This window comes from Cimex lectularius, unplaced genomic scaffold (genome assembly GCF_000648675.2).
Source record: "Cimex lectularius strain Harlan isolate CLEC.00 unplaced genomic scaffold, Clec_2.1 scaffold37, whole genome shotgun sequence".
Classification (NCBI taxonomy): Eukaryota; Metazoa; Arthropoda; class Insecta; order Hemiptera; family Cimicidae; genus Cimex; species Cimex lectularius.
This window is the reverse complement of record NW_019392682.1, coordinates 772784-786892: the sequence shown is the minus strand read 5'-3', so window position 1 is coordinate 786892 and position 14109 is coordinate 772784. Positions and strand designations below refer to the sequence as shown.

Genomic DNA, 14109 nt, shown 5'->3' with positions numbered 1-14109 from the left:
ATCATGAGGTGAAAATAGGAGATAGATTTATAAGTCATCCGCATAGAGGTCATAAATGCAATATAATATGAAGGCAGATGTACCTGAGCATTTAGTAACCATGACATTTATGGCATTTTTAAATTATTTTTTCTTGCTTGAGAATCTTCACTCGGAAGGAGTTTAAAAAGTTACTAGAGGTAACGAATGGGTTTTAACTTCGAATTACACTGTTAACCGGGGTCAATTAGACCGCTAATCTCTTAACGTTTAATGAGGGGGAAATAATACTTTAACCGCAATTGTTCTACCATCAGGTTAAAGGCAATCCCTCCTGGGGCCGTTTGCTTTTTCGCCGAAGACATCAACGAGCAAATCGCCTTTTTATAACCCCAGGTTAGGCAAATTTTCAGAGCAGAACGACTGTTCGATTCGCGGGAAATTTCTCCGAGGCGAAGTTGAAGGGAGCTTGTTGCTGAGACAGTTTAGCTCAAAGCCCATTGTACCCGACCAACCGATTTGTAGGGACAGAAAAAAAGTACATTGACATTGCAAATATTTCTCTTTGGATGAAGTTCCGCTGAAATTGCTCTAATTCCCATGCCCTTCTAGCGCGATTCTCTCCCTCCGAACGGTTTTATGCCAAAGCCCCAGTGGATAACCGAGCCAGCTTAGTTCCAAGCCGCAATTCCGAGTCGTCTCGTTCGCCCTTTTGTCGGTATAATATTTTCAGCGAGGAAACAAGCCTCCGCAAACCGGTTACTGAACTCTCCCTGTTTTCTCACATCTCCGATTTTATTCTATTTCACTCGAAAGATAAAGAAGGAATATTTTAACCTCCAAACACGCCCGTCGAAAATTGTCAAATAACAATTTGAATATTTTTTATTCATCTACTGAACGATATTCATGTCGTGTATTAGGGACTGAAAACGTCTCGTGGCTCTGCCGTGCTAACAAGGTTCAACGTTCGAATCCCGGCATCGCCCTTGAAATTCAATATAATTATTCGGAAAAAAATATTATAAAGTGGACTGACCTCTCAACCTTGCCGCCTAACGAGTAAAGACTTAAACCCGACTACATGACAGAAATTGCTTTACATTTTCATTTACCAGCTATTAAATATTATTCCAATTAATTATTCTTTTTATCTAAGATTATTTAGTAATCGTGAGAAGCATTCTGGTGTGTCGTAGGCTTAGAAAAAGATTTTCTTTATCGTGCCAACTTTGGATCTTTATTGAGATCGTCTTCAGGGCTCAACGTGTTAGTTTTTGTGTTGATGTGTCATTACTGTGTGTTGTGTTGAGAGTGAACAAAGGAACGCTTACGCAATAAATAAAATGTTTTTGAAACCTACGCCACACCAGACCGCATCTCACGATCTCCAAATAATCATTAATTAACGGTCGCTAAATACTACACATTTGATATAACATCCATTGTGACTTCGATCCACTCGGACACCAATGAAAAATGGCAAAAAGGAAGGAAAATTCGAGAGGATGTAAGTTGAGATGGGAATTTCGTGTCCGATTGGATCGTAGTTACGATAGCTTATGTGGTTAGAGCAGCGGCGTATTGATCCGAAGGTCGTGGGTTCGAATCCCGCTCGTGACACTAGCTTTTTCATTTTAACCAAAAACCTTATATAAAAAGTTTAGATATTACGTTTACTAAATGCATATAAATTATTTGTTTTCACATAAATTCGATGAAATTAATTAAACATTACTTGTTTAATTAATTTATTAATCAAAATGGTGGCAACTTACACCACACATTTTTATCTAAGGTTTTTGGTTGAGATTAAGAACCTTATACCAAAAGCATAATTAATTGGAATAATTATTATGGTCAATTATGACCTCTAAGCGAATATGGATTAATTTAATAAGTGAAACGAAGTAGCTCCCCCTGGCCACTTCATAAGTCGCTGAGAATCGAATCCTGTTTACACGACTTTATACACAATAAGTTCAAAAATTCAATAAATAACCTTTTTTTACGAGGGCATCAGAAAGACACCAGTGGGGCCACATTTTTCTTCCTTTTTTAATGAGAATTTGAAAGTCGGTCTACCCTTGTTGCTGAATTCCAGCTAATCCAGTTCATGGTGCTGTTCCTGCAAGTTAGTTGTTTCCTGACTTTTATTCGGCTTATGTATATATGGCTTATATTTATTTTTTGTTTTAAACTTCATGGTTTTTTTCTATGAAACATTTAAAAATATTCTTTTATCCCAAATACTAAAGATTTGAAAAATGACAAAAATGGAGGGAAAATTCGTAAGGTTATAGGTTGAGATGGGGCATTGGTGTTCGAGTGGATCGTAGTTACGATAGCTCAAGTGGCTAGAGTAGCGGCGTATTGAGCAGAAGGTCGTGGGTTCGAATCCCGTTCGTGACACTAATTTTTCAACTCAAGTAAAAATCTTAGCTAAAACAATTATTCGTTTTTGATTGAAACGATCAATACGGTCAATTATGACCTCTAAGCATATATGGATTAAGTTAACTATTAAATGTTATTGAATTCGTTTTATCTATTTAACAAACTAATTCAATTATATATCTAAAAATAAGACTAAGGTCTGTCCCCGAACCAACAGCCAAGGTGGCAGATTCTCGAGTCTGTCGGCAATTTATAGTAAATAGGAAATCCTGGAATTCATCCAAATGGTAGACTAAAAGCACGGCACATGTTTGTATGTACGTACGTCATGTGCTGATTTGAGCCTATATAAATCCAAATACAAATCCGAAAATCGTTTAAAGAGTCTTTATTATTGATACTACTATTGGCACTCTAGTAATAAAATACATTGTCCATACGAAAAAACCTGATTTTTGTCGGAAAAATTAGCCAAGTTTGGAAATGCATATTTTCTCAGCCTTTTAAGTCACAGACTTGAGCCAGCTCTCATTTTTTTCTACAATTTTACACTGAACAAGATGGCCTTTTAAATTGTTTTCTCAACTTTAGTTATCCATAACTAAATTAAAAAAATTGGGAACATGTTCATTTTTGCATTTATACCATAATTTCATATTGAGCTGTTGGGCTAGCAAGTCGCCCTTGGAGCGGCGCACTATGGCAATCAATAGGAAATGTTAATAAGCTTTCAATTGGTCATATTCCACTTTGCCCTATTTCTCAACCGTTTATGAGTTATTCGCGATTTTTCGGCAAAAAAGTTGATTTTTACGTGGTCATGGAAAAAAACGATCACTCTCTTACCATACATAAGCCTATCGTTTCAATACGTCATTCTAAGCCAAACTGCCACAACATCTGGGAAATGGGAAGAAAAAGTTGAATTTCCGGTAAACAAGTGGTTAGCGACAGCAGATGCATTCCGCAACCCAAAAGGTCAAAGTAAGAAAAAGTAAGAATTTGTCGCTTCCCTGTCTTAAAAAGACATGTAGAGCTTAAAAATTTGCGAAAACATGTCGGTTCAAATTTTATGCGTTCTTGAAACTCGGGAGAGAGGGAGAGAGAGAGAGAGAGAGAGAGAGAGAGAGAGAGAGAGAGAGAGAGAGAGATCGGTCTTTTCCACGAGCACGTAAAACATAAGATTACTGATTTTATTAAATATTTTTTGGTGAGACTAGATTGATAAATATGAGGCAAGTGTCCGAACTGTCTTGCCAATACGCAATTTGGATTTGAGAATTAAAACAAAGTAAATACATAATTTTTTCCAATATAGTTTTCTGGCTTTGTTGGCATAGATTTCAAGGTTATTATAGTGTATCAATCCAATTTAAAAAAAAAAGTTTTTTCCCCTTAGGATAAGAAAATGGCATGGAGGATTGTATTGAATCAGATCAGTTTTTTAAAATTTCAAAAAAACGCAAGGCGCTTCCTGTGATATATGCACTGCCCATCAAAAAATCCAACCCCATGGTTTTTGAACGAAAAACGGGCAAATTTGAATATTTTTTTTCTCTCAATTTTCTCAACTTTTTAAATCAAAGAACTGCGCTAGGTCTCATTTTTTAGAAAATTCTACGCTGAGGAAGGTGGCTTTTTTAAATGTTTCCCTGGCTTCAGTCGTTCACCAGTAAACTGAAAAATTCGGGAATATGTTAATTTTTGCACTTTTTACGAAAATTACAAATTGAGCTTTGGAGCCACGTAATCGTCCTGGAGGTTCTTCTTAATGCCATCGATAGGAAATTGTACTAAGCATTTAATTGGTCACCTTCCACTTTGCCCATTTCTCAACCGTTTACTAATTTATGACCGAAGCTAGGAAAATATTTAAAAAGCTGTCTTGTTCAATGTAAAATTTAAAAAAAAAATGAGACTTAGCGCAGGTCTTGGACATAAATGGTTGAGAAAATATGCATTTCCGAAACAGGCCCATTTTTCGTGCATAAACCAGGTGGACGGTTTTGTTTATACGCAATATGTTATAATAAAAACAATATTAATAAATCCAATAAACAGTAATTGAAAAAAAAAATATATATACATAATTTCAATGATATTACCTGACAGAATTAAATTACATGTTCTTTACGTAGTTTTAGGTTAGTTTTAAGTAGGTTTACAGTAACTGAGTTGGTAGCAAAAGTACCAAATTACATATTAAAAATTCGTTTTTTAATTATTATTAAAAAATGAACGTTTCTACATAGAATAAAGTATGATTCAAATGATTTTTACGTTCGCAATTTTCCCTCATCATTATAAATTTTGTACAATATTATAAATCGTATTGTTTCCTTATAAAAAAACATATCCTTTCATGCAAATTTATTCCTTTATATTTATTAAAGTTTTTAAAATCAGAAGATTAAAGCATTAAACGTAACGGTTTTTAAGCATTATGACCACCATGAGGACGTATTTTACCAAAATAATGACTTCGTAACTAGAAGCCAACATAGTTATTTATAAATGAAATATTCATCCGCCCAGTTCGAAATTAATTTATGTGCATATAACTGTTGCCTTGAATAAGATCAAATAAATTATTGAATGTTTGACAAGGTTATAATTGAAATTCATTGTTAAAATGTCCACATCCATGATCTCTATACCATTAACGTCTGGGAAAATTTTATTAATGGAAGTGCATTGTAGATGAGGACTTCATGAAAGGAAACAGTAAAAAAGCACGCCATAATTTCATTTCATGTTGTTTTCAAATGGTTTGATTTTATCGAAATTCCCTTTTAGTCAAATAACACATGGCAATGTTACCTTTTCCCATAGAGAAAGAAAAAATGTTCATGCACCGTTTACATTATATCTGCTTTTCAACTTACGACCAGTTCAATTACAATACATACCAAAAATAATTTGTTTTAATTAAAAGAAAAAAAGTCAGACAAACGTAGGAATATGTCTACATAAAATTGGACTAATAAATAGATAAATCGAAAATGACCAATTAGATAAGAGTATAAGACGTCAATACTTCAGGAGGTATCTAAACTCGAGTTTTTATCTTATAAATGATTTTTTACTATGAATCTCGCAGAGTTTTCACTGCTCTTTCCATTTAGTAACAATTTATACTAGGATTAACCTTTTATGAGACAGGGGAATGTATGGAAATAAAAACTGTGAAAGGTTGAATTAAAATGAAAAGAAAATATCTCGAAAACTATCGATAATCATTCTGTGAACAATAAATAATTTTTATTAACAGTATTAATTTTAAGATGTGGGACAACCTCTTGAAGAAAAAACGTCACTTCACGAGACATCGTATTTATCTAATCTTTAAATTCATCTAAACACAAAATAATATTGAGTGCATGGGCTAAATACTATAATTTGTGGGTTCTGTATTGTCTGCAGAGTAGTAACTGAATTTTGGTCGCTACCGATCATTTTGGTCTGCTTATCCTCCCGGGGTTGGAGATTTGTACATATGGCCATTTCGCTTTCTACAGTGTGCCCGTGATTATTTAATTGAAATTATTAATATAAATTAGAAATTAGAATTACGAGACCTCCAAGGAGACCTCTGGCCTTGGATGATCAGGGAGAGTCACCCACCTTGGTGCCTGAGCGACTCCGAGGTTGGGCTATGATCGGGCGCCATCGACTTCTTTGGTCATATAGGCGCCCTTACGTTCCCTAAAAATAGTCGTTCTCACACTCACTCATACAATAAATACATACATACTCCTATATACAAACCCAATCACTCATGCATATCCTCTGTCTAGAATCCGGGTCGGAGGGTACTCGATATTCCGCCCCGACCCGGCTTGGCGGAGCAGCGGTGGAGCCTTGAAATGATATGATGCACCGCCGTCCAGCATACTCCTATTCTAACATAAACTTAACCTAAACTTTAACCTATGAAATAAATACCCCACTATATACAACCCATTATCCCAATATCTCTCAAAAACATAAAAAGTTTTTCTTTAAACTCTCTGCTATGCTCGAGCATTTTCCTATAGTCCGGCGGTATTCCATTCGGTCCCTTATGAGGCCAAGCTGCACACCCCCCATCACGTGCGACACCGTGAGTCTGTTACCTTGGCATGCTGGGCACCTAGGTCGACCAACAGGTACCCATGAGTCGCACATGTGTGACCAATCCGCAGGCGGGTCAGACAACGCTTTCCCTTCGAGATATTCCCTTCGGGCTCCACCGGTTGACCGTCGGTTTGACGGACACCAGCGCGTCAGTCGAGTCGGCCCAACGACGCTTCCACTTTTCTAATATATTTTTCACAATTCTCTTAGCTGAATCAGGGTGGTCTCAACATCATCACTGTGAGGAACGAGAGTACCCGGCTTCGCGACTAGGTCCGCTCTCTCGTTCCCCTCCAGTCCGACGTGCCCTGGAATCCAGGCTAAATCTACCCTTTTCCCGACGCGCACAATGTCCGTATATTTTAATTGGATTTTTCTCACCAGTGAGTCCCGTGTATAGGGGTTGAAATTATTGATAAATTAAGGTTTATTAAAAAACTAGTACTCTTTTCGTTTGACTTACTAAAATGGCCATATTTGGCCAAAGGTTTCCCGGTAAAAAGTAACAACATCGAGGATTTTGAAATGACAATTTTCCAAATTTTATCAATGTTTATATAATCTTCTGCTGAAACGAGAAAGCAAACACAAAACTGTCTGGTAAAATAACGAATCAAAATTTACAATTTATATTCAAAATATTTCATATATTATTTAAAAAATATATAAAATTTAATATACTCTACAGTTGCTCCTTTTTCTACTGTTATTTGTTTTTCACGTCTTCATATAACGATCCTGTGTTTCTTTGTTCATGTACCTAGTTATTTATGGAACTGCTTTTATTTCTTGATTACTAGTTAGTTAGTACTAACAGAAAATAAAATAAATATTTGCAATTTATACACAATTTCAGATTTACAATAAGAGAGAAATAGCGATAATTCAAGACCGGCTAAACGGATTTGAACGTCAAACAAAACATTTGAAAGAAGAGGGACGTAGCTTTTTAACGTCCCGTGTATCATAAAATATACATCAAATTTTTCTAAAAGAAAATACACAAAATAGGGAAATTATTTGTCAGAAATTGACCTTGTTTTTAAATGGAAATAATAGTCCGATTTTAATGTTTAATACATTTATAAAATGCACATAATAATTTTTTTAAAACAAATCATCAATCATGAAAATTGGTTATCTAAGTTTTGAGAAAAATTATGTCAGAGATTCCGAGGTCGTCGAAATTATCGGGCAAAAAATAAATTTACACCGATTTACACGAAAGTCGGTATCTAAGGGTTTCATAATGCTAGAATCACGACAATGAAGTCAAATTCAAATTTTGACCATTTTCTGATGTTCTTTGCTTACAGAATGTTTGTCAAAATATGCAAAAAAAGAAGCAGTATTTAGTTGATTTATCTTTTTAAATCATACAAAATTATATTAACCTGCGTCGTGGAACTTTTTTATTTTTATGTTAATCAACGATGCAATTATTACACGAAAAATAATATTTTAGTAATCTATAAAATCTATATTTCAGCCTCCCAAATCAGATTTGCTGAAGGAAAGTTAAACGCCTATCATAATCAGAGTTCCTGGATCAGATTTGAGCGACTGCTTAAAATTGTAAATCGGATTGCATCCGTAATTTCTATTTGGTAAAAAACCTAAAACCAAATCCAACGTTTCGGAGTGAGGAATTCGGAATTTCGCGAACATATAGAATATTCAGCTCCTAGACGAAATTTTCGGTTTCTTTTTGCCACAATTTTGTCATTTTTTGACCACTTTAAAATCCGATTGCGCTATTATTTTCAGCGTAAAACTATCTGTCAGGATGAATAGGGTTGTATTCGAAATTTTCAAGTTGAGCCTGAGGTACCTGTACAATTTTTCTAGAAAAAAAGGTAAAAGTTTGAAACTAGACTAAAAAAATATTAAACACGTATTTTTTGTGTTTTTTCATTTCTTTTCAAGAGAAATTCAGCCTGGTCATCTAAAAAAGGGCCCCTGTGTATAGTTATAATATTAAGTCCACTAATTTCATGGTCCGCTTGACCAATTAATATATTACAATTAATTAAGGTTTTTAGTTGAGATAAAACAGTCAATGGCACCTCACGAAGTCACGATAGCTCAAGTGGTAGAGCAGCGGCGTATCTAGCCGAAGATCGTGGGTTCGAAGCCCGCTCGTGCCATTGACTTTTTTATCTCAACTAAAAATCTTAATTAATTGTAATATAATATTAAGGTTGATTTCAATCAAATCAAGCAAAATAGCATGCTGCTTAAATTTTTTTCTACGTTTAGTAGTTTTTGAAACAACCAGGGGGGAACTAGACATTCCATTCGACAAATTTACCATATACTTTATCATATTTCCAAGTATATATATCTATCTGAGAGAAAATTTAACGATGTGTTGTGGTATGGGTTTTGGTGAAAAAACAATTTCATCTAGTATCTTTTCATCAGCTTTTCTGTAGGAAAATCTATTCATCTAAACATCTTTAGAATGTATTGACTGTATATATCTAAATTTATTATGCAATTCTTTTTACATTAACTCTTTCATTATTTATTTGTCTTTCGAACCATGTACATGTTTATTTTTGTATCCTTCCCAGTATTTATTTTTTTCGCCATATATATAATATTATTTCAACGTCAAAAAAAGCAATAGTTTCATCATTGTGAAGCTTATTTTCATGCACCGTGGATAATTTATAAATATTATTTTCTAGTATATAACTTTTGTGGTTTAAGTGAAAAAACAAAAACAAACTAGAATGGTTTATTGCCTACTTACTTTTTCGTCACAACTGGAATATATATAGCCTAATTTGAATTATTCTAATTAAAATTTCTTTTGTAAGACAGCGAGGGAAGGATGAGGCTGTTCCGGAGTTTCCTTAATGATATATGACTTTTTTTTCCAGCGTACGCGGCAGTTCCGGCGAAATCCTGATCAACGGCGTGGACAGGGGGAAAATCGGATTGGAAGAATTCAAAAAGGTGTCCACTTACATACAGCAGGACGACGTCGTCAGGCCGTTGCTGACCGTGCACGAAGCCATGGCCATTGCGACCCACCTCAAACTCGGCTGCAGCATAACAAACTCGGACAAAAATAACAAGGTGAGACAATAACAAGAAACCTACTCTCAATCGGGCAATTTGTTTAGGAAAATTGATTTTTTTACTAATCAATCTATGAACAGATTTATTTCAGCTATTGGAAATAATTTATTTTTAATTATTACACTTGATTGTAAATTTCCAATGCCATTAAGTTTTATTCATTATTAAAGGCTTTCTGATCTAATTTTTAATTGATTATAAATAAATAATTGGTAAATTAGGCAATTAATATATTTCTACTGTTAAAATGATTTATGATGACAATGCTCTTATGGATGACAAGCCAATGCTCATAAAAAGCCGAATAAACTCCACAACTTACAATGTAACAAATTGTCATGAGCCTTGACTACATTTTTACGATCATCATAAAATGGATAGCCTTTGAACGAAACTATTTATAAGTGGTTAATAAAGGTTCATTAGTTTTTTCTTCTAAGACGAGCTCACTTCTCAATTCTTTTAAGAAATGCGTAATTGCCTTAACTGATTTAATAAAAATGTAAACGATTGAAAATTGCTGTTATTAAATAATTTAATAATTAAATCTGTTATTTAAAATCGGTAACCTGTGGATAATGTACTGTTGAATCTTGAAGGTGATTTTTCTCATCCAGCATGATTGGCTTAATTACAGTGACGATGTACGCATCACGGCATTAAACAATTTGCACATGATTACGCAACATGTTAAGAACCCTGTGCAAAATAACGTGCGGTGAATTATAATTTAGATATTTAACGTGGTTGTATAGGTTACCTCGGTTAACTTACATATATGTACATGCCTCTTTTCTTACTTTTTTCAGGTACGTTTGGAATCAAAGTTGTTGATTAGTCAATTTATTATTGTTTCTAAGGTCTTGGTTGAGAGAAAAAAAAGTCAGTGTCACGAGCGGGATTCGAACCAACGACTTTTGGCTCAGTACGCTGCTGCTCTAACCACTTAGTCACGATAGCGAATGTCGTGGGTTTGAATCTCGCTTGTGACACTGACTTTTTTATCTCAACCAAGACCTTAGAAGGGATAATTAATTGATTGAAGGGTTTTGATTTAAATGAAAAAGCTAGTGTCACGAGCGGGATTCGAACCCACGACCTTCGGCTCAATGCCCCGCTGCTCCAAACACTAAAGCTATCGTAACTACGATCCAATCGGACACGAATTCCCCATCTCAACTTACAACCTCTCGAATTTTCCCTCCTTTTTGCCATTTTTCATCGGTGTCCGAGTGGATCGAAGTCACGATAGCTCAAGTGGTTAGAGCAGCGGCGTATTGAGCCGAAGGTCGTGGGTTCGAATCTCGCTTGAGACACTGACTTTTTTTTATCTCAACCAAGACCATAGAAGGAATAATTAATTAATTGAAGGATTTCGGTTGAAATGAAAAAGCTAGTGTCACGAGCGGGATTCGAACCCACGACCTTCGGCTCAATTCGCCGCTGGTCTAAACACTTGAGCTATCGTGATTTCGATCCACTCGGACACCAACTCCCTATCTCAACTTACATCTCGTATTTCCCTCCTTTTTGCCATTTTTCAAACGGACCACGAAAACTAGTGAACTTAAATATTACATACACAAATTATTGTTATGTATGTTATAAATACATTAAGATACAAATCTATACAAAAATAAAAAATAAAATGTTCCAAGAATAAATACAACTCAAAGAAAGATACAAAGGTGCACAAATAAAAACAGGATACTAGTACAAAAACATAAATGTACCAAAGTCACAAATCAACTCAATAAAAAAGAAATACGATTTGTTAAAAATTTGCAGCAATCATTACCGACTAACACACAAACGAACCCCCCGAAAACCGATTCGATTTTCGGCGACTTATGAAGTGGCCACGGGATACTGTTAGCGAAGTGAATACATAGGTCTATATATGCACTTAATAGCCATAATTGACTGTATTAATTATTTAACGACAGTAGAGTCTAGTTGGTGTCCCAGTGGATCGAAGTCACGATAGCTCAAGTGGTTAGAAGGTCGTGGGTTCGAATCCCGCTCGTGACACTAACTTTTTCATTTCAACTAATATCTTACATAAAGATTGGTCTTTTTGTTGGATTCTGAAATCTTTTTTTCTTGAAGTCAGTTAGATATGAACTGATAATTAAATACTGCTTTGATAGGATCCCTTTTATCTTACTGATGAGTCCTTGATGCCCGACGTTGTCAAAAGCTTATGAGACATCTAGGAAGATAGATCTATTTTGCTTTTCTTCGAGTGATTTTTGATTATGTCCGATCCTCGGTGAATTTGGCCTATTGTTGAATTATGGGTAAGAATCCAAAAATTAGTCGTCATTGATGATTTTCCTTTTTTCTTTAATGAGTTTTATTCTTTTTAGTAATCACTTTTCCAAAAAATATACATTAGAAAATGTCGGTGGTAGCAATGTTTTCCATATGATTCGACCTTGTTTGCCAGGTCCCTCGGTTTTTGTGTCATAATTGCGTCTGCGAGTTTCCAAATGCTGGAACATATTTTTGATTAAATAGGTATGTTAATTCAATTAACCCTTATTCTGATTTTTTTAAATATTTTTCCAGTGATGTGGTTCTGAACAAATGACCTATTAAAGTTTTAATGCACTTTTAGTTTCTTCCGTTTGAAGATAGTCTATGTTGTAAATTGGCTAGTTTAAACGAACTACTTTCGATGTAGTCTGATGAAGTGTAAAATTTGATATTTATACTACATCTCCTCCAGATAAGTGTTGTACGGCATGCAATTTGTACGATAAATCAGAAAAGAGGAAAAGTCTTTTATCTTAAAGGTTAGTAATTAAAAAGGAGGACAAGACGACTCCCGCCTTTTTACCCTGGAGTTTAAATACGGTTCGTTATTTACTTATGAACGACGTTTTGCTCAATCGAGCTTGATATTTGAGATGTGCCCTAGGGAAATGTTAATGTAGTTGATTGGTATTAACGGTCTGTCAGGCAAAGTAAATCCGTCAATTAGCAAAATCCATGTAAAAAAAGTCAACTCTTACTCTTTAATTGGCTTTATTAAGAAATGTTTTAAACCATTTCATACCTAATGTAAATCAGGACTCGCTAATTGGCTGGGTTGTTATCATTTCACCACGGAGTTGACGAACGTGAGAAGGGTTTAAATATTAACTTGTTACATTCCCCTCTTTTTTTGCTATATTCGCTTACAAGGGGAGATAACAGACGTGGGTGATTTCCGTGAAACTTTATTTGGTTATATACAAGGTCGAAAAATATTAGATACGTGTCGCTACGTTTTTATCAGTGGTCTCTAAGAGACGAGAAACTTACTATCTTAAGTAAATTGAATGATCTTTTGTTTAAATAATATTTTCTATTTTTGCTGGCATTTGAAGATGATATTTAATATTTGAAGCAATTCACCTAGTTTGCTACGTCGCAAAATTAATTATGCATTGCAGTTACATAGCTAGCTCGAATTTGCTCGCAGATTGATTCCTTTTTTGTTTTTGGAACGTTGGTTTAAAGAAAAAATTAAGCACAAACAATTCTAATATTAGTCTTCTTTGCCCAAGAAATTCCTGAATAGAAGTTCTTGGGAAAATAGTTTTTATTCAAATTTGTCAATGACACTTGGCCGATTTGTTCAATAATAACCATAATAATCCATTTATGTACAGTGGTCTAATTGACCAAATTACTTATTTCAATTATTCTTTTTATGTAAGGTCTTGGTTAAGATGAAAAGTTAGCGTCACGAGCGGGGTTCGAACTCACGACCTTCCGCACAATACGTCTCGGTAGCTCAAGTGGTTAGAGCAGCGGCCTATAGATCCGAAGGTCGTGGGTTCGAATCCCGCTCGTGACACTAATTTTTCATCTTAACCAATAACTTACATAAGAAGAATAACTAATTGAAATAATCATAGTTTTTCTTTTTCATTATAAATCCTTTCACAATTTACAACCAAATGTGGACTTTAATTTAAAATATAAATAAATAGCTAGGGTATAAATTATTGAAAAATATGGGAACAGGAGTAACAAAATTCATACTTAACTTACACTAAGAAAGGAGAATTTATGTACATGGAATCACGTATTTTTAGGTGATTTTTCTTTATCAAGAAACAAACTAGCTAGTCTGTGTTCTTTACACCATAAAAAACGCTGAATACAAATTTTTGGGAAAATCGTTAATAATAATCGTTAATTTAAAGATCTATCAATTACTCGTAAAGGCAAGTTTTGATCTATGCCGCCAATAGGAAATTTAAAAAATGCCCCTTTGGGGTTTTAACTGATAAGTGATAAAAAATAGAGCATAATGTGGTCACATTCACTTGTCTTCAGTACTCGACATTCCTCAGGGCGTGGTCAAACAACCTTTAGCTCTAATAAATTACATTCATTCCAATAAATTAACATAAAGACGACATAGACACTTCATAAACATTACGCTTAAGACTATACAAGGTGTTCGGACACTCGTGTTACAAAATTTGCCATTAGATTCTACATTCAAAATAGAACCAAAAAGTAGTAGTT

At 34.6% G+C, this 14109-nt stretch overlaps 1 protein-coding gene and 1 non-coding gene across 4 annotated transcripts in view; both read left to right on the top strand.

The window, feature by feature from the left end:
* Positions 1-14109, top strand: part of LOC106665537 (ATP-binding cassette sub-family G member 1-like) — a 242947-nt gene that overhangs the window by 172432 nt on the left and 56406 nt on the right. For all 3 annotated transcript variants that reach the window (XM_014392017.2, XM_014392018.2, XM_014392016.2), the window contains exon 4: positions 9381-9579. In XM_014392017.2, the coding sequence (XP_014247503.1) occupies positions 9381-9579 (199 nt within the window). The remainder of the gene's footprint in view (positions 1-9380; positions 9580-14109) is intronic.
* Positions 13356-13429, top strand: Trnay-aua. The gene has a single exon. It is a non-coding gene; the product is annotated as a tRNA-Tyr (tRNA).